At 39.2% G+C, this 26,152-nt stretch overlaps 1 protein-coding gene across 2 annotated transcripts; it reads left to right on the top strand.

Moving 5' to 3' along the window:
* Positions 1 to 1,067: 1,067 nt before the first annotated feature.
* Positions 1,068 to 26,144, top strand: zbtb7c (zinc finger and BTB domain containing 7C). Of its 2 annotated transcripts, none has more exons than XM_077542284.1 (4): positions 1,068 to 1,149; positions 19,776 to 20,418; positions 20,760 to 21,421; positions 23,955 to 26,144. In XM_077542284.1, exons 2-4 carry the CDS (start codon positions 19,786 to 19,788, stop codon positions 24,454 to 24,456), a joined length of 1,797 nt encoding a protein of 598 aa, XP_077398410.1. In that variant the 5' UTR covers positions 1,068 to 1,149; positions 19,776 to 19,785; the 3' UTR covers positions 24,457 to 26,144. The 2 variants fall into 2 exon arrangements, with proteins under 2 accessions (XP_077398410.1, XP_077398409.1); XM_077542283.1 differs by lacking the exon at positions 1,068 to 1,149 and adding an exon at positions 11,407 to 11,633.
* Positions 26,145 to 26,152: the final 8 nt, after the last annotated feature.

The raw sequence follows: 26,152 nt of genomic DNA, 5'->3' as shown, positions 1-26,152 counted from the left end.
TTCTAGATTTATTTTTCTTTTAAATTATGTCAAACACCCCCAAATTTCAAATTCAAACAAAAATGTATGAAAAAAAGTCAAAAATCAAACTGAGAATTTGTGGCATTTAAATAGCCTTTTGTTGTTCATTTGTACAATTTTTTATTAATTCCAAAGCGACATTCTAATGTAGTTAGACCATTTAAAATATTTTACATTAGACATTTAAGGGGAAAAAAACACATTACAAATGACCTGGCCCGTTGTCCATTTCAAATTCAAATGTGGCCCTTAATTTGGCGGAGCGAACCCCCGCTCCTGATTGGTGGACTGGTTTCCCGCTTGTTCCTGGTTGGCTGCTGTCCTCTGCTTCCTCAAGCTTCAGTTTTGAACGGAAAAATGTCAGATAGTACCTTAACCATTGAATCCCAAATCCATTAAAATGGGTTACTAATTGTACTTTTGCAAAAAAAAAAAAACGTCATAGTCCAAAAAATGAAAAGTCCAATTTGATCATAATGGTAAATGGAGTAAGTACAAAGCTTTTCCTTTTTAGTTTAAATCAACTTACTTTGACCCTCACGCAATAAACAAATTAAAAACATTTTTAACTGTTAAATCCCTTCCAATTTATACTTCACGTTTGCCTGCTCATTCATCCATATCGAATCACTAGCAGGCGTGTTTTTGTTATACTAGACCTAGAATTACTCCTTGCTTCTGTATTAAACACCATATTACAATATATTAAGAATATTAAACTATCAGTGTGCAATCATGAGTAATCACTTTCTACTTAGCTGTAACCAGCCTCCCATTAGCAGCCCCCCCCCCCCCACCCCACAGTTTTGGCATGTGTGTGCGTGTGCGTGTCACTCCCTTACCCCTGAGCACAGGTGGACTTGTAGTGGAAGGCTGCCAAATAGTTTTGGTTTTGAAGGAGGAGGGGGGAGGACTTAGTTGGGTGTAGCACTTATTTTTTGTTATGTTATGTTTCTAAGATAACAGCTTTTTTTTCTTTTCTTTTTTTACAGCGCTACCTTTTCTCTCACTCACCCCTGAAATCTCCTCCTCTTTCACTCTTGACTTGAGAAAGTGAGTGAGTGTCAGACTTCCTGAACGAGCACTGAGCAGAGGAAGTGAATCGAAGAGTTCTCTATTTGGGGAAAGGTCAGTGTCTTTTTAAATATGTTTTAGTGTTTTTATCTTAATTGTTTCATATATTGAGCAAAGTGTCCAATCAGTGCAAAGGTGAGGACTTGCCATTTATTGTAGAGGATGTGTGTTTGGGAGGCCTCATACTTATTTAATACGGAGGTTCACAATGTGCAGCATACAGTATGTCAGCCAATAGCAGCCCTTTGTGCGTGCGTGCGTGGGCGTGCGGGCGTGTGTGTGTGTGTTGGTCACATCTATTGTTAATATGACAGTAATACATTATGCAACCTTGTTACGTCTCTCCTACGGGAAGTTAAGTTAAACTCCCTATTTTTTGTTTATTTTTAATTTTTTTTTGCATTTCCAAGAACACGCTTGCTTATCGTAATAGATGATGTCATCACGTGTGGTCTGTGTCTAGTTGCCATTCAAATTATTAGTGTCACCTGATTAAAAAAAAAAAAAAGCAACAAAGAAAACACGCACACATATGGGATGTTTACGTCACTACGTTTACATCACATGACTTGCACTGTCTTCATTTTATTTTATTTTTTACTTGACTTTTTTGGCATCATGTGACTTTGATTTTCTCTACTTAGGGTTACTTTGTTTAAATTTACTCTCCTATGCATGACTTTACTTGACAGTAGTTTAACTTTATTGGTGTTACTTTACTCGTTTTGACTTTGTGTTAGGGGGTATGTAAACTTATAAGCATAACTGAATGGTGAGAAAAAGGCTTCATGCCCATAAAATCCCAAATACTGTGGCAATTTTTTTGATATTTTCAGAGGTTGAAGTGGATGTGAGTAGAAATGGGCATGTGAATTTTGGTGACGATTCAAAGCAATTTTGTGCCATTCAGCGACATTCAGCTTTTGGACATTTACAGTTCTGCTCAACCTATGAGCAGTATGTAAACTTATGAGCACAAATGTACTTGGTGTTCCGTTATTTGATTTCACCAAACTTTATTAAACTGGTCTTACTTAACTTAACTTGACTTTATTATACTTGTTTGTCAATTCTTGACTTGAATTGATTCTTGTGCATCTCACACAATTTGGTTCCACTTTTGGGCCCTATTTTCATAGACAGGCACAAATGTGCTTGGCGCTTCTTCATTTTCGTGCCAGGTGTATTCTATTGCACGCCCATTTCTCTGTGACCAAAAGTAGACTAGATTTTAAAAGCCGATCTAAGTTGGGGCGCAGGTGTTGATCTGAACAAGACGCATTTATTTATCGTATTTCGTTCATAAATTTGACACCAGTGTGGGAAAATCCCTCTGAATCATCTTTAAAATATTTTTTAAATCCCCCGTGGTGTGGTTAACCCTCTCCTCATGAGATCGTGTAGGTACCTAATGAAGTGGGCGTACATGTGACATGTGAGAGGAAGAACAGTGGAGGTGTGTCTCAGTGGAGGTCATTTGAGGACATCGTCAGTAGACACAACCGCACCTACTCTACAGTCGCGCACATACTGTACACACGCTATGATGGAGCTCAGTGGGATGATGGGAATTCGAGCTGATCCGCGCTGGCCTTTTGTCTTGGGCAAACATCACCAGAGGCGTGTTGCACTCATGTTTGCACAATCTGTGTTGGCAATCGTCTGCGACACGAGATCCACTCACTGTTTGACATGTCACGCTGCGCTGCAATCATTCAGGTGTGTTGCAGTAAATATGAATGGGAGCAAATTCGGTGTTGTTATTTTGATAAAAACAAATGTTTTGGCTAAGTGCTAAAAAAAAATAAAAAAAATCCATGCTTATCCTTTGATGACATTATGAGGCACCTTGTTGTTATCATACACTCACAAGGTTTGTTGAAGTCTTGTGAGATTTGGCAAGGACTCGCATGGCAATGTTATTTTTTTTATAGTTAATACAGAGTAGCAATAATAAAAATGAATACAGATACATTTGACTTACAATTCTCATTGTGTGCTTTTTAAAAAAAAAAAAACTTAGCTTCTATTTCATCGCCCTGTGAGGTGAACTCTGCCTAGCAACAAGTGACAGTTTTTTTTCCCAATCAAAGTTGATTACTTGATCTCCTTTTTGCGCCAATGCTAGTTGCTGTTCTATTTTTTTGTTTCGTTAACTTAAAATGCCAAATTCCACGTGTGATCTCACTATCCCTCAATTCGAACCTTGTTTTTAATTGAACCTTTTACGCATCTCCCGTCTCTGATTGGACATTATTGGACGATAAGTAGCATGCACTTGCTACAATTAAAATGCAATCTTTATAATGGAATGACAGTTCTTTTGAGCTCATAGTGGGTGGGAAAAAAAATCATTTTCATGATTCACAATGTAAGTGTGGACATACAGTAGCACGAGTGTGTCTTAGCATGTCTCCAACAGTTCTGTTTATGCGTGCGTGTGCATGCGTGTCGGCCTCCTCCTCCCCCGTACAGGAGTGAAGTCCAGGTTGCTTGTGCCGAGTGGGGCTGGCTGGCTGACTAAGCCGATGAATAGAGGATATATGGGCGGAGGCTTGAAGAAGCTGTTGTGGGTGGGAGGCCCGGGCCCTGCCTGCCTGCCAAAAAAAAAAGAAGCTTGGATTTGTGTACACCCGCATTCCCCTCTAAAAATCGCAACAGCTGACTGGGAGGCGAGAGCTCGCGCTCCCGGAGGTCGGCCGATGGAGATGTCGTTACAGTATCTCCCCAACCTCGTCACTATTTCCCAATAGCATACTAGGAATATTTTTGACTGATTTAGTAATATGCAGTGGAAACTTCAGCTGGGTTGGGCTGTAAAGTTACAATGAGTTCTCCCGTCCTGTTGAAAGCAATTGTCAAAGTATTTTAGATGTTGTTTTAGTTGGTGAATTCTTTTGCAAAAAAAACAAAACAAAACAAAACTGTGAATAACACCCCCCAATCTAAAAAAAATCTAAGCAGGTTTTTTCTCTATATACTTGTCACTTTTTTTATCTTTTTATTCTATAAATTGAAGATTTGAATATTTAATTTTACTTTATTTTATGGGTTTCTTAAAATATAAATTTACTTTTTTTTTCAAATAAATGTAATCAATACAGCTGTGTATCTGTTTTAATTTAACTCAATTAAATTAGTAGTTAATTCAGTAGTTACGTAACTACATGGTTTTATCTGTATTTCATTTATTTTGTAATTTGGTTTCTTAAAATTCATGTACAGGTACTTGTCTGTATTTTATTTATTTTCTTACAAATTCCTTAAACTACAACTTCAATTATATAAACAACTGCATTACATTAATTTTATATTAACATTTTACTTTAAAAACTTAAAATAAAACCACATGTAATGTGTTTCTTTTGTAATGTCATATCTTTATTAATGAAAAGAAATGCAATTCAATTTATTAGTTTCTTCAACTACATGTACTCATATGTATTTAATCAGATTATTTATTTCATTATTTATTTTCATCTACATATACTTGCCTGTTGCTAACAACTATTATTTATTTATTTATACTTTTATGTATAATTATTTATTTCATTATTTATTTTCATCTACATATACTTGCCTGTTGCTAACAACTATTATTTATTTATTTATACTTTTATGTATAATTATTATTTATTCATTTATACTCATACGTATTTAATCTGATTATTTATTAATTTTGTATTTTTTTAGGCTACTTGCCTGTTTTTGTTAACGACTAGTATTTTACACATTATTTGATATAGTTTATTAAACTTAGAACCAAGCTGGGTTGTCGCATAGAAGAAGAAGAAGAAGGGGGAGGCATAAAAACAAGCATGGTTTCATAACGCTTTGTAGAAGAAAGCTGCGGCGTGAATAAGTGGGTCCACCCACCTGAAAGTAGAGCGCGTGAACGGGTGTGTGGGATGGCCTCGCTCGGCCCGCTCAAGCCACCCCATCTCCGCACGCTATGATCCGCCCACCTGGCCCCCGCCAGCGCCAGTTAGCATGTTAGCATTTACAGCAACACCTTAAACGTAGACAGGTAACACGTCAGTGTCAACATTCTGCTGCTGTTTCCGACAAGACCTCCGCCAAGGCGCAACAATACTACTGCCACCTCTGGCCTGAAACGCAACTGCAGCCTCTGTGTCAAGCTCATGCATGTCTGAGCTGGAGTTTGGGCTGTGCTTGGATCCGGCGTCTTCTTGATTTTTTTTCTATGTTTCTATCCCAATTGTGTCGTATGCTAACACTACAGGTCTACGGGGATGAGCATGACATATTTTACTACTGATCATCATTAGAAATTTGAAATTTGAAAGTATAAAACATAAACAGTTATTGTTCAAAAATAATATTTTCATTGGGTACTAATTATACAAGTCAAAGTATCATAGTTCAATGGGTGCCCTATGACTAAAAACATAGACCTCCCCCAAGGCCACTTTTGAAATTTGCGTTTCTTATTAAATAGAAATCTAACAACGAAACATCCTGCTAATTGCTCCAAATCAAATTACAGTTGGCCACATTTATCCTTTCACTTCACGTTTTGTGGCTCGTAGTAAAAGTAAGCTAATTAGTTAATAACAAGATAATTCCCAAAATATATACTGTAGGCTAATTAGTAGTTAAACACGCGCTTTAATTGTGCTCAAATGAAAGGGTGCTCATTTTCTACTTGGCTGCGTGCATCTTGCTGTTTCGTGGTTACAGAGATTCCATGTAAACCTGCTTACAAATTCAAGTTTCCTTGGTGGAGGTAATCAACAGAGTGGTCCCAATTGGTTAACATCACATCCAAAGCAAGTAACGTCACAAAAAAAAACATTTATCTGTTTGATTCGTGCAGGTGTGGGTGGGGTTGGGGGGGGGGTCTTACTTGGTCCCAAAATAGTTGACCTGTACCTCACACCTTGCGCATGTGTGAGCGCTGCCTAAGTGCGTGTGTGTGTTGACAGACATGTGTCTGGCCTGCCCTGCAGCCTGACTGCTTTTAATTAGGAGGTGCCATGGAGCCTCGGGGCTCTCCTGCTGACACACACATGCGCGCACACACATGGTACCTGAAGGCAGACGGAGGCTGTCCCACTACGGCAAGGTCTAGTCCTCGTTAGCACTCATTCGACTCACGCGCGCGCACACACATAAATGCAAAACAAGCCAAAGAATAAGATCAAACACACCTGTGGAGTTCATCTCTTAAATGCTGACTGAGCAGAATTCTTGTGACGTCTGCTTACCTTTCGCTGAATGTTGCCCAACAATAAGTTTCATTTCCTGCTGTTCCTTCATGGTTGTCGTCACACTTGCCTCGTGTCAATTGTAGCCTAAAGAAAAGCATATGTCTAAATATGGTCAATTTATATTTTTTCACAGATCAAACCTAATAGTCATCATCTGATATTAAAGTCTAGATGTTATCTAGAAAAAAAAAAAGTGAAAAAGGTTATTTTAGTCACATTTGGTTATTGTTAAAAATGCAGATTCATTTCCGCCTATTAAACTGCTTAGTCAGCTCATTGCTTTATTCTTACTTACTAATGCCCCTTAAGCCCTTTTCATACTGCAATTAGCAGGGCGCAGTCAAACCCCATTCATTGTGTGGGGCGTTACTGGGCGTGGCAAGTGCACTCAAATTGGAAATGTTCAATTCGAAAGCAGTGGCGCTGTGACGTCAGACATGCGCCTCCAATTGGAGAGGAGCTGACGGAGTGATGTATTGTTATTTTGGCGGACAAGTAACAATTTCGTTCAACTATCCAAGTTCCTGCCGAGCCATTAGTTTTTCGTTACTGCTTCTTCTTGTAATGAGCAAAACAAGGACTTTCTTTTGCAACAATGAACTTAATCATCTCGTTGAGGTGCGGTCTAACCAGCATCACATTTTCTACTTCCTGTTGACTGCTACTTCAGCATTTCCAAATATGGGCACGCTGGCAACCAATCATTTCCTGTTTCACTGAGCCAATTCAGAGTGAAAGTGCGGCAATGTGGCAGCCATGTTGGCAGGGGCGACTTTCCCCATCAAAAGCAGTGCATGTTCACGTTAGCTTCACATCACTGCAAGCACGCAGCTCAAAAGGAGCATGTCATATCTACCTATTCATATCTAACTGTTTTTTACTCAGGTGCTAGCGAGTTTATTTTAGTTAACTAAAACTAACAAAATAACTACAACTAAAATGAAACGAAATAGAATAAAAACAAAAACTAACTGAAACTACATTTTACATTTACAAAACTAACTAAATCTAACTATGATAATAGTGAAAATGTCCTTAGTTTTCGTCTTGAATAATTAATTTAATACATGAGACTTTGGGGTTGATTTATTTCGATATTAACCAGAATAAGGACGTTTAAAAGTGTATCACATGGAAGTGATGTCATCTAGCAGCAGCCAATAGAAAAGCACCTCAGTTTGACTTTTGGCTCCAATGGCTCGCCTTGCCTGCTTTTTTGTTTAATTCAGCTGAATGGCAACACTAGGTAAGAAGTGTGTTACTTTTTTCAATTTACCATGGAATTTATTCAAACTTGCACACTAGTAATACACATTTGTTTAAAACGAGAACTAATACCAAAAACTAACTAAAACTTGAAATAACCAGAAAACTAATTAAAACTAATTAAATTAAAAAAAAAAAAACTAAACTCAAAACAAAATCAAAACTAACTATAATGATTAGATAGAAAAGCGCTAGATAAATCTGATGCATTATTATTATTATTATTATTATGTTTTATTTTTTTTTAATTATTATTATTATTATTACTATAAAATTCCACAACTATAATCACCCTGGGCGCCAGTCGTGTACATGTATCTTGAAGTTACTATTTTTCATGTATCTTGAAGTTACTATTTTATTTTATTTTTTATTTTTTGGTATAGTACAGCCCTCATTAATGGCCTCTAATTGTAAAACAGAAGCGCTAACATTGTGGCTCATAAATGTGACCTGATGCACGCCATTATCTTCCCCCAAAGCGCCAACAACATAAGTTCAACATTTCAAACGTTTTCAAGCTTTTTTCTTTACATATACAGTATTTACAATACTAGTTTGCATTGAGCATTTTCAAGACATGAAAAAAGTATTTTGATGCAACAGGCATTTTATTGTAACAAACAACCCTTTCACCCAATTAGTCCATTAAATGAAGGTTCAACTGTATGACAGCAGTATAAGGTATAATACCAACTTGAAAGATTGGGAACTCAAGCGAGATGATTTTGTTTTTTCTTCTGCGAAGTAGCGATTTTAGGAGAAAATTGTTTGCTCTTGTGCGGCACAGTAGTCATGTGACCTGTACAATAACAGCCAGGTGTTTGAGGTCAACGCTGCAAACAGGAAGTGAGCAGCGATGTCACATAATATCCAGTCCACTACTTCGTCGTCTGGCCCGTCCTGAGCTCCTCACCTCATAATGGTGTAATAACGATGGCCGTCCGTCATTTAAGTCTGGCCGCTTTCTTGTTTTGCAGCATCCTGATTGGTCCAGCGGGAAGTGAACGCGTTCAGCGTCAAAGTGACACACAGGTCGATGGCGCCATTAAACCCCCAAGCGGGTGTGGGTTCATAAGAAGGCGCTCAGCGCAGGTGCCACTTAGGGCGCGAGAATAGCCAGGCCGTCTTATGTTGTTTTTCTGGCCGTCTGGCCTGCTAGCAGTTAGTGGCTAACCCTCCGTTTATATATACTGGATGCCAGTGTGAGCCGGCCGCAGCAGTGTCACTCAGCAGGAGCGCGGGGCTCTGCCGCGGAGGGGAAGTGGGCTCGTCTTGTGTTGTTTTGTGCCGGCCAGCTGGACCACGGTCACACTGTATCAGTGCTACTGGACACAAAGAAATATCTCAGGCATGTTCACACTTGACAGTTTTGTTTCAGTTAAACCGCACTCTGCTGTGATAACGTTGAGTGTGTTTTGTTTCATCAAGTGTCCAAGCTACCATCTGCCCTAACCCCAACCTTAACCCTTTTGAACCGATTTCCTAATCTTAACCCTATTCCTGCACCTAACCCTTAACTATAACCACTAAATCCAACCCAAATCATACTCTCAACCCTGAAACGGAACTTTAGTGTAAACCTTAACCCTAACGCTAACCCCAATTTCCAATCCAACCCCTAACCCTAACACTTACCCCAAACCGTATAACTAAAACGCTAAGTGCTAATGCTAGCCTAAACTCCAACACTAATCCCTAATCTGCAGTCCTAACTTTAAAATGATAGAACAGCACCTTGAAGTTCAATTTTTTTATTTATCACTCTTGTGCTTTCCTATTGAAATGAATGGAAATGCAATTCATACGTTCCAGCCCCCAAGAAAACAGCAACAACAAAAATTGTAAAATGTTTAACTCATTTGCTCCCAAAAACCTATAAAATCGTTATATTTGAAATATTGCCATGGTCCCAAACACGTATTTATATGTTGTTGTTTTTTTAAAATGTTTTTTTAATGCTAGAGCAGGGTTCACCAATTCCAGTCGTGCTGGTTTTAGATGTTTCCGCCCACTAGCACACCTGATTCAGCTCTGGTATCGATCCTGATCTTTAGTATCAGGTGTGTTGGTAGGCGGAAACATCTCAAACCTGCAGGACTCCGGACCTCGAGGACCGGAATTGGTGAACCCTGTACTAGAGCATACAGAAGGCTTTGATGCAGCCTCTGAACTGAAGAGAACATGTAAAGCAATGGTAGGTATTACAAAAATGGCCAGCAAGTGGCAGCAGAGTATAAGAGATCAACCAGGGCCATGTTGCAAAAAGGCTCTTTTCCCCAGTGTTTTAAACAGATTTGTGAATAATGATGAAACTTAGCTATATTCTAATGCTAATTGCTGCAAAATGGAAACAGATATAAATATTTTTCCTGATATAAGAAGAGACTCCAATCTTTCTTTTAGTAGGTTCCATGTTTTTATAGCAATAAAACACAATATTCTGTGGGCCTTGCAAAATCATTCAAAATCCAGTAAAACAGCCGGGAGTGAAGGGGGTTGCTTCTTTGAAAATGGCTGGGAGTGAATGATTTAAATAAGAATAAGTACTAGTCAGTATTGTATTGTATAAAAACATACAGTAATAATTTAACAGAATGTAAAGAATAAAACAATTTGTGCATCATGATAATTCAACGGCCATTGTGCACACATTGGCCACCAGGGGCAGTATAATACATACAGATATACTACAGATATATTTGATTTGTGTTGCTGTTGCTCATGTTAAAATTGTACTTCAATATCAATGCTAGTTTTGTTAGCCTGTCTATAGTGTTTTGCATTGTGTGGTAGCATTAAGATAGCAGACCTTCACAAGAAAGTTAATGTGGTTTGGTTAAATGCACAACATGCAATTAATTCTCTGTTTTACGTTTAGTTTTTACGTGAACTTCAGCTGGGAGTTGGAGTAAACATCTTGAAGCAAGTATAACTTGTTTCTCTACCGCCATAGATAGCTAATAGCCAGATTGATATTGTGATTCACTCAAAGGAGTTCTCCACAATGTTTTGTCACAGCTGCATATCTCGCCCCAAACACAATGACGCTCTGTGATTGGGTGGTTCGGATCGTTGGAAATCAACAGGCTCGGTACAAAATGAATTCTCGGGAGTGCGTGAACTCACAAATACCGCGAGAATTCATCTTGCAGAGCTTCAAGGTTAATAGCTAGCATTCAAAATGAACATTTTTGCTCATAATTCAAGACAACAACAAAAATAGCCAAGCGACGGCTCGTATGTTGGAGACGTCTATAGGGACCACTTTATTTAATTCATTTTCTTTGCATCACATTTAAACATGTCATTTAAAAATGACCAAAAGAAAGATAAAAGAAAGATGACAAGATTTTGATCTTGTCATAAAAGCATTGTCATAAAACATTCCAACAAAGTACTTTTAAATTACAGTTGTGTTTCCGTCTCTATGCTGTCAGACATCCCAGTCCAGCTAAATCTCACTCGCCTTCTCTTTTTTTTTTTCTCTCCTTCGGCCGCCTCCCTCCATCTCCCTCCATCTCCCCAAACAACCCCTCGGAGTTCCTTTGCCCCCGGTCCCCTCGAACACCACTAAAAATTCATTTTTGTCTGACCTAAATCAGAGGGTGTCTGCGCCATGGGGCTTATTACACGGTGCACATACACTTGTGTTGTGGAGGAGGATGGGGTATTATTATCTTGCAGCTACCCACCCTGCTATAAAAACTAGCGGTGCGACATCTCCGCAGCGCAGTGCTGCTGCTCGGCCCTCCCCTCCCTTTCCTCTCCCCAGCGCTCCTTTCACACACACTCACACACACACACACACAACCTGAGTCCCATGCTTGCCTCTTAACAACACACAGACCCAACAACCTGCGCTAAACGGCCGCTTCGCTTTTGGATTCTCCTCACTGGCTTATTTTTCTTGTTGTACATTTTTATGAATGGGAGCTTGAGACTGATTGATTGGCAGTCGAAAAGGGGGAAATGCTGAGAGGTCACGAAAGGGCAGCCAGAAGTTCACACTAGTCGGGACTGGATAAAAAGACAAGCGAGGTAAGGTGATAGAGCGCAAGAGTTTTTGAGCCTGTGTGTTTTTTTGCGGTTTGTTTGTGTGATAGTCGGCGTGAACAAGCGTGGTGAAGAGCACGTGTGTGCGGCGCACGCATTTAGTTAAGTTCATGCCGCCTCGACGGGGGGCAAAGATGTTCATGAGTTGGGTTTGATTTTGTTATTTCTATTCTCCTATTTTTTTTATTACAATTTTGTCTTTTATTATTTAAATTTCAAGAGTTCAAATTTGTTTCAATTTTTTTTTTATTACTTTGGTGATTGTTGCTTTTCTATCACCAAGCCACATTGGAAACCATTTCAGGTTCATGTTACATGAACCTTATGATAACTTGTTTTTAAAATTAGAGATAGATACTGAAAAGGATTTAAATTGGCACGCTACGTACTTAGTAGTATGACTTTTATTGCTCTAATTATACAGGCTACTTCTGTTTGGCACAAAGTTATTAGTGTTAAGAAGAAAAAAATGTCTGACTGGATTGAAGTAACTTAATCATTATTTCCATGCCTATTGCTAATTTCACAATATTTTGACTGTCACAAGCCAATAAAGCCATTCATGTTTAGTGTTTTTTGCGGTCCAATTAACCAGTAGTTTAAGCTGCAAACGTCCACTTTTAAACCTAACTGGGATGTGATTGACAGCAATTTGTGCACAGACAACTTTCACAGCCGCTCAATGTTCTTTTAATAAGGTGGGACGAGCAACAACAGGCTTGTTTGGCCCCTCGCCGTCAACTTTTGCCTCGTAATGAATGATTTCCTGCATTGGCCTGACAGCGTTTTAGTCATTTAAGGCCAAAACCAGCGTCTGCTTGTGACACGGGCGGATGATTTGCGGGGCCTGGCCGACCAGTGTCAGGACCTCGTGGTGGTGATGAGGAGGGAGAGGTGGAGGTGACACACTGGCGGACGTGAGGGGGTCGCTCTAATAAGTTAGATTGTCACCATGAAGCTCACGTTCTATGGAGGGTTGTGTTTGGGGCAAGTAAGGTGGTGCCCCACCGGAGCCAGTAAGCATAATAGAACAATATAGTGAAATTAGTACAGAATGTGTGTGGCTTAATAAGCCCAGCGGATGTCTAGAAACGTCTGACTTCCACTTGACTGTCCCTGTCCTTCATCTGTTGTGCTGTGCGGCTATAAGTTGCCTTGGAAACAGCATAGACAGCTTGACTGGTGTAAAATCTTTTTTTGTGAATTGACCTCCAAAAAAGAAAACGATAACTAGGCTATACTCCCCAAAAATGGTTGCGTCGCATGAATTATGCTTAGCAACAAGTGGCTACATCAACCAATGTGATGTGACGAAGACAGAAGAAGAAAAAAATCCAAGAAATTAATCTACGTTGCTACATTCCCATATGCAAGGTTCATCAAAACACATTGAATAGCAAAACTGAGATTCACAGACTTTGGAGTTTTTCCAATAATTGAACTGCTAAGACGTACGAAAACTGGGCTTGACACGCTAAGAAACTACACCTATACGCGAGTTGTCAGAGGTCGAGTCAAGCTAGCTAGCGAGCAACAAGCTTCAGCTGGCCACTAATGCTGCTAAAACATTGCGGAGTTGTTATAAAGTCAGTCTTCATGGCGGCGAATAAGCTGCGTTTACTACAAGTATCGTTCTCACGGAGGGATTACGTTGAAAGTAGTAAGTAATGCTAATTGCTAAGATAACCTAAAGGTTATTGTTTCACACCAGAATTTAAATGCTTGGGTGATTGAGAACACGTTTCACACAAGTCTGGCTGAAACCGCGTTCAAGTGGAGAGCATCTAACTTTGAACAGCAAAATAGGCAAATTATTAAGTGTCTGGAATCTCGCTAAACAGAAGCCTTAACTAGAAATGAGTTAAGTTCCATTACGGTATACATCAGCCAAGAGGAGTGGCCTATAAGCTTTACAAGTATATTAGTAGCCTAGAGTGTAACATATTTATATTTATGTTGTATGTCTGTATTCACAATACAATCCTAAGTTTTGATTTTGACATTTAAGGTATGCACAATAAATGTTCTCAAAATTTCATTACAGTACATCTTATCATTTTAAAAAACAAAAACAAATTAGCTTTGCGAAAGGACCATATATGCATTCAAGACTACTAAGTTTAAACTGAAATTTATATTTGTTTGAAACTGCCCCACTGAAAATTTATAAACAAGAAAATACAGTTTGCTGCTATACACAATGTGAATTTAAGAGATTGAAGCAGTTGATTGTATAAAAAAGAAATAATTGTCTTTGTTGTCGTTAATTTTTTTGTTTAATAAAAACCCTTGTTTTAGGTCTTTGCGATAAATGCGGAAAAAATTGCTCCTCAAAATTTGAAAGTTAATCCTAAAATGAGATAATTGATTCACAAAACTGCTTCTCAAAGAAAAATATATATTTCGATTCATGAATATGCATTTTAAATTTAGCTAGGGACTGAATTATTAAAATAATATCTATGTTCCTGTTCTTGTCAGGTCACGTTTTAAAATTATTTTCATTGGCCAATTATAATAAACACAAACTAACTCTACCAAGCAATGGTGGGACACAAACATAGCATAACTGTGAAAAGAAATCCAAGTAGTTTTATTAATCTATGTTCAAAAATGCATTTTTAATGTGGGGAAGTTATTAAATGTGTCTAATATTGTCGTAGCTTCCTTTTGTTTGCAACTTCCTGTTTGCCAGCCAACAACTTAGTGGGCGTAACAATTTTCACATACTGTCCGCTTTGATATGCATTTTATATTTAATACAGAGTAGGGATTTTTTTAAATATTACTTTGGCAGTTAGGAATAAGCCATGTGAATTCTGCATGGTGATAAGAGGCTTCTCTGATACAAAGAAAGGGCAATTTAGTTAATCTATGTTCTGATGAGCATTTTATAATCAACACAGAGTTATGATTAAATTGTGAAATCAATTATATGTTGTTCCCTCACCATCCTGGGGATAGTGACTGAGTCCTGCAGTGAATAGCAAAAATCTGTGAGTAATTGAAACCCAACAAAAAGGTTTATGATTATTCACGGTATGCCTCAACATTCTTATAGTGCCATTGTATAACTTTCTGTTGGCCGTTTGTGGGCGTGGCTTGCATGTACCACTTCGTTAGCCTAATAGCATAACTGCCCAAACAAATCAGAAGAGTCCAATTGTCTCAATTTAACCTTTGCATATTACAATGACAAGTTAAATGGACAACTATGCTAATAGGCTAACAATATTTTTCACTGTCTTATGATCGAGCCTTGTGGATTGGGCCTTGCGACGTCGCCAAGAAAGTGAGTCTGAGTTCCAATGAGCGTTTTATATTTATTATAGAGTGATGATTAAATAAGACGAGTCGCCGCCCTAGTGGCTAAAAGCATAGCAAGGGCGTGTGGCTGAAGAAACGTCGTTGACAGTGCGGAAGCCGCGGCCACCGCGCCAACCCACCCCACCCCACCCTATGTGTATGTGGCACATCCTCCTTAGATCCTCTCCACGTTGTAATTAGGGGCTGGCCACTGCGAGCAAGAGCAGGCGTACAGTGGGAGCACGTGTACCGTCATTCCAGGACGGGGAGGGGTGGCGGGGTGGCGGGTCAGTGGGTAGTATGAGGATGGACTCGGAGCAAACAAAATGACAGAGGGTTGCGCCTCCCAGTCGGGTTGGCTGGTTCTGTCTTTTTATTGTTTGCCTTGGCGGGGGCCTTGCAGGGAGGGGCCTCTCCTCTGCTGTTTGTGCAACCTGTTAGGGAACTTTTCACAGCACCTTTTCGTTACCCACGCTTTCACTTTTAATGAAGGCAATTGTCTCCTTTGAGGGGGCGGGGGGCACTCAATCGTTTTATATGCACAGAACACATGCAAACACGGCAAAATAACATGCTCATTAGAATCATGAGGGCTGTTTGGTGTGCTCATGAATTTTGATTTTATTTATTATTTTATTATTTATTGATATATTATTATTTATTATTATTTATTATATTTTTTATTTTATTTATGGTTTGCTGAATTTCATTTAGTTAAAATCTAAAATATGTTTATATATTTTTTTTGATGACTTTTTAGTTATTTTTTTAACAAAAAAATAATGTTGTTTATTTACTTGGTAGATTATTATTTTATGTAGTGCTTTAGGGATTCTATTCATATAATTGAGAAGATTATTTTAATTGTTTTTTTATTATATATTTTTTCAAATGTTTAAGTGCTTTATTTACTCAATTTATTTACCTTTACATTGTATTAACAATACCAATAATAATAATATTATTAGTAGTAGTATTATTATAACAGTAATAATAATAATTATTATTATTATCATTATTATTGTTATTGTTATTGTTATTGTTATTATTATTATTATTATTATTATTATTGTTATTATTATTATTATTATTATCATTATTATTATCATTATTATTATCATTATTATTATTATCATTATTATTTTCATTATTAGTAGCAGTAGTAGTAGTAGTAGTAGTAAATTATATATTGTGTTTCATTTTTTTCTTTTCTATTTCTATTTTATTTTATTTTTACTGCTTTCTTTAAATACATATTTTTTTACAGATTTATGTTTTTATTAGCTATTTATGATATTTTTTTATTTTTTTATTTGTGTTGTCTTTTTCTCAGTATAGTATTTATACTGTCCTTTTTTATAGTTATGTTTACAGTATTTTATTTATTTCATCTTATGTCTGTACTTAAGTTTTTTTATTATTATTATTATTACTATATAACCTATTTATTAAGATGATTGTATTTTATTTATTATTTTGTAATATTTTTTTTTAATATATCATCATTATAACATATTAATCATTATTTTATATATGTTGTGTATATATAGGGTCAATTCAACCCAACTTTCTGGACTGTTGGGTCGAATTGCGAGTCGGTATGATTTTCCCAAAATGGTATATTACGCATAGAAATAATTTCCTCTTTTTCATTACCTTTCTTCACTGATTGGTTGGAAGAAATCACACGTTTGCGCTTCCTTTAGATACCTTGAGTTTTTGCCAGCAAATATGGTTGCTTGCGCCAAATATCAACGTACTCGTGTGGACAAGGTGTGTTACGCGTTAACAGTTAATGTAATAAATCTATCATATAGTGTCTTGTCACTGGACAGTTGCTCTTTTGTTGCACTTTTTCCCACGGGGTGTTTGCACAGGCCCGAGGGCTTGTATCCGGTTGAGCCATGTCCTGTGGACCTGTTAATCACTCGATCAATGGCGTCAACATAGCAACCGTTCCCTAGCAACAAGACAATAAAATAAGACGTAGGTGTGTGGCTGCAGGTGATTTGAGGGATTCTTTGATTGTTTTCCCCCCAGTAGGAAATAATAGAAGTCATCTGGTTCAGTGTCAAATTGCCGTCAAAACCTTTTGAACTGCAATTTAAATATTATTCACGGTCATTCAAGTGCAAAAGTGAGCAATCAACCGCTTCATCGAGCCTCTGATTTATTTGATCTGGACTGGCGTGATATATACACTAATATAACATGCTTATTTGAATCTGTCATTGTTATCATCATGTTCTCTTTTTTTAAATTCCTATGCAGACTGTGTTTTGGTTCACAGAAAAATGTCTTTGGAAAAATCTTCTCAAAAGTATTCATATTATTATTTATTGAATTTTAAATATTTTTTGTATATTACGTTTTATTTAGCAGCATGTTTTCGTTATTTAATATTTTTATCATTGTATTTATTTATCTCGCTTTATTATTTAATTTTTTGTGCATTTATTTGACTTCATTAGTTTGTTTTTATTTAGTATTTTCATTTTATTTATTTATTTTATTATACTTTTTATTGTTATTATTGGTTTTTAATTTACCCCGAATATTGTAAATTTATTATTGTGTTTTTAATTTATAAATGTATTTAAATGTAAATGTATTTTACTCTGTAGATTTTCTTTATCATTGTCCAAATAATCTGTTATCAGGTCAAATTGTCATCATTCTAAACCCCCATATTACTTTACAGGCAATTTTAAATTTGAGTTTTATTTTAATGGTCTTTACCATTGGTGCACATGTCAAAATAAGTTAACCATGGTTAATATAAAAACTGTCAATAAGTCTTGATGTTCACGACAAAGGGAAAGTGTGAAAGTAATTTACAAGAAGAAGCAAATCTTGCGTATAATACTCCTGTTATACAAGTGCATGATTAAATGAACCACATGTAGCCTTATAAAGGCTAACAAGTAAATAAGTCTCACTGCCTTGATTGGTGCTCTATTCTTTTCTGAAAAGCACGTCACCCAAAAAAGGCACAAAAAAAAACAATTTAAACAACTCCTCCTTGAATGCTCACTTCTTACGAGGCTCACTATCATCTTTATGAAGTTTTGTGTGATTTTTGAGTGCCATTATACTTGAAAATTTTGCATCAACTCTAATTGAGCTGCCAGTTAACAGGCGGTAGGCAAAACTTGGGAGCACCTCATCTCGTACGAGAGTTGAAAAAAAAGTACAGAGCGAGCATTTCGTGACAGGATGTGATGATCTCGACAGCGATCTGACCTCTTTTGTGGTTCTTCCGTCGCCGCGTGCTAATCAAATGGGCCATCGTACTCTTTAAAGTCACAGAAATAAACAAATAATAAACAAAGATGGTTATGAGTTGTCATTTTGTGTTGTACAAAGATTATCCAAAAGCCGGCAGTTCAAGCTACATGGCTGTTTTTGGTCTAAAGGCTATTTGTGCAGTTTGTCACTTTTTTACCGGTGACTGCCACCTGTGGCCAAAAGCGGAACTGCAGCATCTGTGTCAGGCTCGTTCATGGTGCGAGTACGTGCACGATCTTAAAGCATAAACAATGACAGTGGCATTCAGAGATCACTATATAGGATATTTGGAAACTGACCGTGTCAATCAAAACAAAAACTCTTGTGCAGAAGGTCGAGGAGGATTGTGTAAGAATCTTTAATAAATTGTCCTACAAGTTCATAAGAATTACGCATAATACATACATATGCGCTATGTTAAGTATTTGTACAGACACGTGAGAGCATGTTGAGGCTTTCGCGCACTGACCGCTACGTCTCTCATTTAGCATGTTCTCAAATATGCACTGTCAAATACTGTCATCAAAAAGCCTCAAGAGTATTTTTACAAACTGGCGGTTGTTGAATGACGGTGTTTGTTGTTCTTCTAGTAAAATGACCATATGGTTCTTCTTCGTCTCTCATTTAAAACAATTTTTTTTAAATCTCAATTGATGTCCTAACAGTAAGTTTTTAAAAAGGAATTAGCCCATTTTGGCCAAGGAATCACATTCTAATATTTATAATACAGTTAGATTTTGGATTTTTTTTTCTTTTCTTTTTTTCTGAAAAGTCATAAAACTACTAAATGCTAATATAATGGGAAGTGCTAAAAACAAGTTGGTATGCTAACATATAGCTTGGTTCATTGATAGGAATTTGACATATCTCTTTGTATTCAGGTGCTATTTCTAATGAGAAGAGAAGAAATGCTAACATGCTAACAGTTTGTTTGATAACACATAGCAAGACAGCAGCCTGGTTATTAGAGAAAGCGCTAAGGACAATTAACATGAGTTTAAAATATGTCTTGGCTTTCAGGTCCTTTATCTCATATTAAATGCTAATATACTAATATGCTAGCAGTTGACAAGTTAGCTTATATCAAAAAAGAGCTGAAGTCAATTGATATGAGTTTAACATCTTGCCCTGAGGTCAGGTACTGTTTCTAATGAGATGGACTTTTTGGGTCCCAAAAAAAAAAAGAAGAAAAAAAAAAGATGGACTAAAATGCTATCAGGCTAGCAGTTGGTATGCAAATATGTCACAAAAAATAAGGTAAGGAACAATTTCTAACAGAGAATGCTAAGATGCTAGCATGCCAGCACCTGGTATGCTAAGCTGAAAGTTTTGAGGTCAATTGATATGAGTTTTAATCATCTGGTCTTGTAGAAATGGTACCTGAACTAATTCTAAATGATAAAATGCTAGCATCTAGCATTTTGTATGCTAACAGAGCAAGATAAACTGAGAACAGAAATAGTTTTACATTTTTTATGCATTCAGGTATTATTAGTGTAATAAGCTAACATTGCTCTATTGATTCCTACCCAGAGAGCGGAGGATGGTCCACCATAGAGAGGAAGACCGCATCGGAATCCCCTTCCCCAATCACAGCAGCGATGTCCTGTGCAGCCTCAATGAGCAGCGTCGCGACGGCCTCCTCTGCGACGTGATCCTCATCGTGCGCGACCAGGAGTACCGTAGCCATCGCTCGGTGCTGGCCGCCTGCAGCCACTACTTCAAGAAGCTCTTCACCGTGGCCAATGGCGAGCACCACCAGCACGCCGCAACCCCCACGCCCCCCGCGGCCATCTATGAAATTGACTTTGTGGCCCCTGAGTCGCTCACGGCCATCCTAGAGTTCGCCTACACCTCCACACTGACGGTGACGGCGTCCAATGTCAGTGAGATCCTGAACGCGGCGCAAATGCTGGAGATCCCCTGCATCATCAACGTGTGCCTGGAGATCATGGACAGCGGTGGTGGACAAGGAGGTGGATCTGAAGAGAGGGAGGAAGAAGTAGAGGAAGATGAGGAAGAAGAAGAGGAAGACGGGTCGAGGAACGATGATCAGGAGGATGACGACGAAAGGTCTTCGGAGAGCAGGGGGGAGCCTCTGGGGATGGACGAGTCGCCGCCACCCAGCACCTCCACCTGCCAGGAACGGTCGCCTGACAGTATGCGTGGAAAGCAGGTAGACCTCTGCTAAGGCTCCGATTGACTTTTCTCCCTGTGTCAAAAACTAAGCTGACTATCACTTACCGATCGATTTGAGTTTTACATCTTGTCTTGCCTTAAATGACTAGTGTTATTTCCAACAGGAAATAGTCAATGCTAACATGCTAAACACATAGCAAGACTAGTGAAAGCGCTAAGGTCAATAGAAAAGATTTACATCTTGTGTTGACTTCAGGTACTATTTCAATGAGAACGGAATGAAATTCTCACATGCTAACATACAGCTAGCAACCTGAGTAGTTAAATAGCATTCCCACTGTATCTAAACGCTAAAGATAACTTCTTGTCCTGTTGCAGGAGAATCTGGAGAACCGCACCCTAAAGGATTTCTCCATTGAGTCGCTCCTCCAAGACGGTCTGTACCCCCGCATATCCGCTCTGGACAGGAGGGCCAGCTTCTCCCCGCTACTGCCCGGCTTCTACCCCTCAATGTGGGCCGCCAACTTCCCGGCTTTTCCACAGCACTTCCTGGAACCCGGGCTCCGTCAGCACTCTCGCACGAGCGGAGGCTCCCCGAGGGTCCCTGCCACCTACCCGACGCCTGATGTCCCCCCACCCGGGCCCCTCGATCTAGCTGTGAAGCGAGAGATCATCAAAGAGGAAATGAAAGAGGAAGTGCTGCCTAGTCTTCTCCACGGCAACTTCCTGAAGGAGTTTGTCAGCTCGGGGCTGTGCGGCTCCACGGGGCCCGTGCCGGCCTCGGGTCACGCCCTGGGAGTTGTCAAGGACGAGGCTGACTTCCGCTCATACCTGAGCTTCCTGAATTCGGCGTCTCACCTTGGGGCACTCTTCCCTCCCTGGCAGCTGGAGGAGGAGAGGAAGATGAAGCCCAAGTCTTCACAGCAGTGTCCCATCTGTAACAAGATCATCCAGGGGGCCGGGAAGCTGCCCCGACACATGAGGACCCATACGGGGGAGAAACCCTACATGTGTACCATCTGCGAGGTGCGCTTCACCAGGTGAGTCGAGTGCTACTCCTGTCAAGGTTTTTAAGGACGTGAAAGCGGCTTCTGATACTCAGATGATGGGAAATTGTCAGGTCGTCCTCCATTCTGTCCTGGTACATTTCACATAGAAAAGCAAAGGGAAAAGGCCAGAGATGCGGACTCGCGACTCGAACTCTGACAGTGGCTATTTTTCTAGGCTTGCAGCTCGACTTAGACTCGTCCACTAAAGACTCGAAACTTGACTCAGACTCTCATTTTCTCTCCTTACTCCAAATCCCTCTCTGTCTCCCTACCTTTCCATGCGCCCGAGCAACGGCCAACGTTAATGATGTGGAGTAGACAAATGCGTCAACACACAAACAATCACCAGCATGGCAAACTCAGAGCTATAGTCCAGACATTTTATCCAGCGAGTCGGACTTGTAGTTAAGGACTTGGACTTGACTGGGACTTGGTCAAAGATGTGAGACTTGACTTGGACTTGCCCATCTCTGGAAAAGCTTTTCCAAGCTTTGATGGACAGACAGACCGAGTGAAAGGGACTTCTGACACTACCTTAGATGCCCAAGACACCTCGGGATCAAACTGCATTAGGACCATGATTACCAGCACCAAGTCACTGAAAAATGGGTGCGTGTGTCCTTACGACGAGAGTCACTTTTCCACCAAGTGGTACAGCTCAAGTTTGGTTCACCAAGGTACAAATCTGGTGCAAAGTTTATGCAACGAAACAGACCTGAACCCACTGTGTGGTCAGGCAAGGAACAAGAGCTCTTGAACATAAACAGGACAATTCAGAGTCATCCAATCAATGGACAATACCATTCTGCTTTTGGTTTAGTGGTTTTGATTTGTTCCCAGCAAAAGGGTGCCCAAAATATGTCAGTACCCTTTATAAAGATTGAAAATGAATTCTGTAGTTAAGTGAACCAAACATCAGATGGAAAATGAAGCACCCACTTTTCATGTAACCCACCAACCTAAGGACCATCTCAAGTCAAGATTTAAAATGTACGGAAACCCCCTTCTGTTAATTTATCTGCGGGTGATGTGGCACCCACCCACGGCTTTGGCACACTTTCCACCAGCAAAACCTAACCTGACATTCTCTGCTCTCATCATGATTATGCGACTCTACGCTAGCACTTTTGTGATTGACTCTTAAACTGGTGTCAATGATATCAAAATAAATGTTTATTGTAGCATGTTTTGGGGTTTTAAAGTCTGTGACAACACGGGTCACTCCCATACTTTCACTTTCACACAGACCTACGACATGGAGAAAATCACGTTATTTAACATCAGCTTTGAAGACCAGTGTGAAAGCAGATGTGAAAGTGTCGGGTCACCCCATATTTGTGTTCTTACCTTTTGGCTTTGATGGTTATGTTCTGAGATTTGCTGAGTCATCCCCATTTCCGCTGATACCTTTGACACAAAAACGAGACAGGGAAAAAGGCAGAAAAAAATGGCTCCATGTCACTCTAAAAACAGTTGGGTCAAAAATAACACAATTATGAGTCAAAAAATGAACTAATCCTCTTGGGTCATTTTGTATAAAACAACCCAGAAAATTGAGTCAGATCATCTACTTAGGTGTGTTTGACCTTCCTTTGGGTCAAAAATTGGGCCATTTTCTATAAAGCAACCCAACTTTCTGTTTTTTTTTTCTTGTTTTTTTTCTTTGCATCTAAAAAAACAAAACAAAAAAATGAGTCTGTAAAAAACAACTCATAACTTTTTGGTCAGATCCTCTACTTGGGTTAATTTGACCCAACCTTGGGTAAAAAAAATGTTTTTTTTGTGTATAACCCAGATTGACCCAAGTAGATGATGTGACCCAACTTTCTGGGTTGTCTTATACAAAATGACTACCTTTTTTTATTTTTTTTATTTTTGAAAAACGACCCAGAAAGTTGGGTCAGATCATTTACTTGGGTTAGTTTGACCTGCTTTTCGATCAAAAATGTGTCATTTACTATAAAACAACTTGGGTCAATTTGACACAACTTTATGTTTTGTTTTTTCTTTTTGCACAAGAAAAAAAAAAAAGGTAATTTTTTTAAACAATCCATTACGTTTTGATCAGATTCCCTACTTGGGTTCATTTGACCCAAATTTGGGTCAAAAATTGGGTCATTTTGAAGAATTCAGAAAGTTGGGTCAGAACGTCTACTTGAGTCAATTTGACCCAACTTTCTGTGTCGTTTTGCAAAAAAAAAAAAAAATGGAGGTACTTTTGTATTAAAACATCTCAGAAAGTTGGGTCAGATCCTCTACTTGGGTCAATTTGACCGAAAATTGGGTAAAAAAAAGAAAAGAAAAAAGGGTCATTTTGTATAAAACAACAAATTGACCATTAAAGTGGATCCACATATTTTTCCAAGGCTTTACGTCATAAAGCATTCGCCGAAAGGTGGGCATCCGTCAATGACGGGTCGATGCAACGACGGTTGTGCCCAGCGCTATCGAATTGTAACTCTCGGTATCTCAAGTCATGCCTCCCCTTGTTGTTTTTAACACTGTGTTTCGTCCCACCTGGCAGACAGGACAAGCTGAAAATCCACATGAGGAAGCACACGGGCGAGCGGCCGTACATGTGCCTGCACTGCAACTCCAAGTTCGTGCATAACTACGATCTGAAGAACCACCTACGCATCCACACTGGCGTGCGGCCCTACCAGTGCGAGCACTGCTACAAGAGTTTCACACGCTCCGACCACCTGCACCGCCACCTCAAGAGGCAAAGCTGCCGGGTCTCCCGCCCACGCCGGGGACGCAAGCCGACCGCCTGGCGCTCTGCGCCCGCTGCCGGCTACCTGTGCCCGCCCAACACCACTCCCACCGCAGGCGTTTTGGAAGGGAACGGGTTTAAATCATACCAGGACGGTGAGGAGAAGGATGCGGCAGAACGGCAGGGAGGGGTGTTCGCCTTCGCCTTGGCGGGGGACGGCATACTGACCCGCTCGCCCTTTTACACAGCCGCATCGGACCCCTGGACCGCCAGACTGGAGCGGGCCCCGCCCATCCCAGAGACCGCCACATGAACATCAAGTGCACCAAGAGAGAAATTATTGAACTTCCTGACTTTTTCGTTTCTATTTTTATGGCAACAAAACACATCATGTTCCTTCATGTCACAATTGGGAAGCCTTGTGAATGTTTACATGCACTTCGGAAGAGGTTGTACAATTAATGGTGGGCGGCACAGTGTATTAGTGTTTGGCGCCTTTGGCCATCCTTTGTGGGGTTAGCATGATCTGCTGATTGGGTGGGTTTTCCCCCCCAGTACTACACATTCCTCTTACATTCCTAAAATACGCATGTTAGGTTACTGAAGACTCTAAATTGTCCTTAGGCCTGGGTATGAATGTGAATGGTGATTTGTATGTTTGTCTCTGCGATTGGCTGCTGACCACTCTTGGATGCACACCCGCAACCCTAAAGACACTAACATAATAGAACATGGATGGGAGACTTAAATGATTTAGACTTAATTGATCCCTAAACGGGCAATCCTCCCAGTTATGAACGGGAAGCCTGGTGGTCCACCTTGCAGTGTCCCGAGTTTCAGTTGATGTAGGGGTGTGTGGTGGGGGGCACTATTTTCATAGGACCACACACTTCCCTAACCAGATATATGACAAAAATGCCATTTTAAATAAAAACAAAATTCATGCTCGCTCTCGAATAGCAAAATTATGCGTATAATTTATGCCTATTAAAATGCAATGAGAATTATTATTATTATTATTATTTTAATCCCAAAAAATCTTTAAAAAAATGTGCTGATAAGCCTCCAATGAGTTTCCATGAAAAACTAGAATTGCCCCCCCACTCCCACCCACAAAAAAAAATAACACCCCAAAAAAAACTGGCAATTTTTTTTTTTTTATACTGAAAAATACATTGGGGGTAAAAATCTGCAACTAGGTGAATCTGCAGGTGCCAAACTGCAGATATGCGGGGTACTGTAGTAGAGGAAACATATTAATAATTTCCACTGCAACATTTTTTAGGGGGGTGAAAATTAATCAGGGGTCACTCAAGGTGTGGGCATGAGCCGCCAGTTGGCCATCCCTTGTATAGAAAATAGATGAATGGACTTCCTCCCACATTCCAAAAACAGAATCTAAATACTCCATAGGTGTAAATGTGAACGCGTGTTTGTTTAGCGTATAAGTGCCCTGCGATCGACTTGTCCAGCGTGTCGGTTGGGATCGGCTCCAGCTCACTCGCGACACTGTTTGAGGATAAGCATTTTTAGAAAACGGATCTTTTAAAAACCAATAGACAATTTCTAAGCATTTAAAGATCGATCTTACAGTTCTGATAACGAGCTCAAAGGGAATATGCAGTGATACATACATTCATAGGTTCAGGAAATCAAAAGTTGACAAAGATGAATGTATCATAATATTTATGTATGAATCAGAGCTAAGGGTAAAAAGGACATACTCAACAATTGAAGTGAACAAAATGAGAACAACCCTCCTTCCACTGCACTATCTATTGTACATAGCACATTCAAAAAAGTGAGTCAAGCTTCCAAAGACTTTGACGCTACATGAACGAGACGCAAATCAAGGTTCTGTAAATAAAACAAAATGTGTCTCCATATGGACTCTTTTTAATCACTTTTATTTGACTTGAAATGTGGGTTTAAAAAAAATACTATTTTTGTTTTTTGTGTGCTATTTATGCGTATTTAAATGAATGAGCCTTGGCTATATTTTGCAAAAT

This window comes from Vanacampus margaritifer, chromosome 14 (assembly GCF_051991255.1).
Source record: "Vanacampus margaritifer isolate UIUO_Vmar chromosome 14, RoL_Vmar_1.0, whole genome shotgun sequence".
NCBI classification, from domain to species: Eukaryota; Metazoa; Chordata; class Actinopteri; order Syngnathiformes; family Syngnathidae; genus Vanacampus; species Vanacampus margaritifer.
The sequence above is the reverse complement of the archived record's forward strand: the minus strand, read 5'-3'. Positions and strand labels throughout refer to the sequence as shown.

Excerpts from the sequence above, each read along its gene's own strand:
- zbtb7c (XM_077542284.1), top strand. The coding sequence starts at position 19,786 with ATGGTCCACCATAGAGAGGAAGACCGCATCGGAATCCCCTTCCCCAAT. Across the intron at positions 20,419-20,759 it reads ACAGTATGCGTGGAAAGCAG|GAGAATCTGGAGAACCGCAC; the intron begins GTAGACCTCTGC and ends GTCCTGTTGCAG. Across the intron at positions 21,422-23,954 it reads TGCGAGGTGCGCTTCACCAG|ACAGGACAAGCTGAAAATCC; the intron begins GTGAGTCGAGTG and ends CCCACCTGGCAG.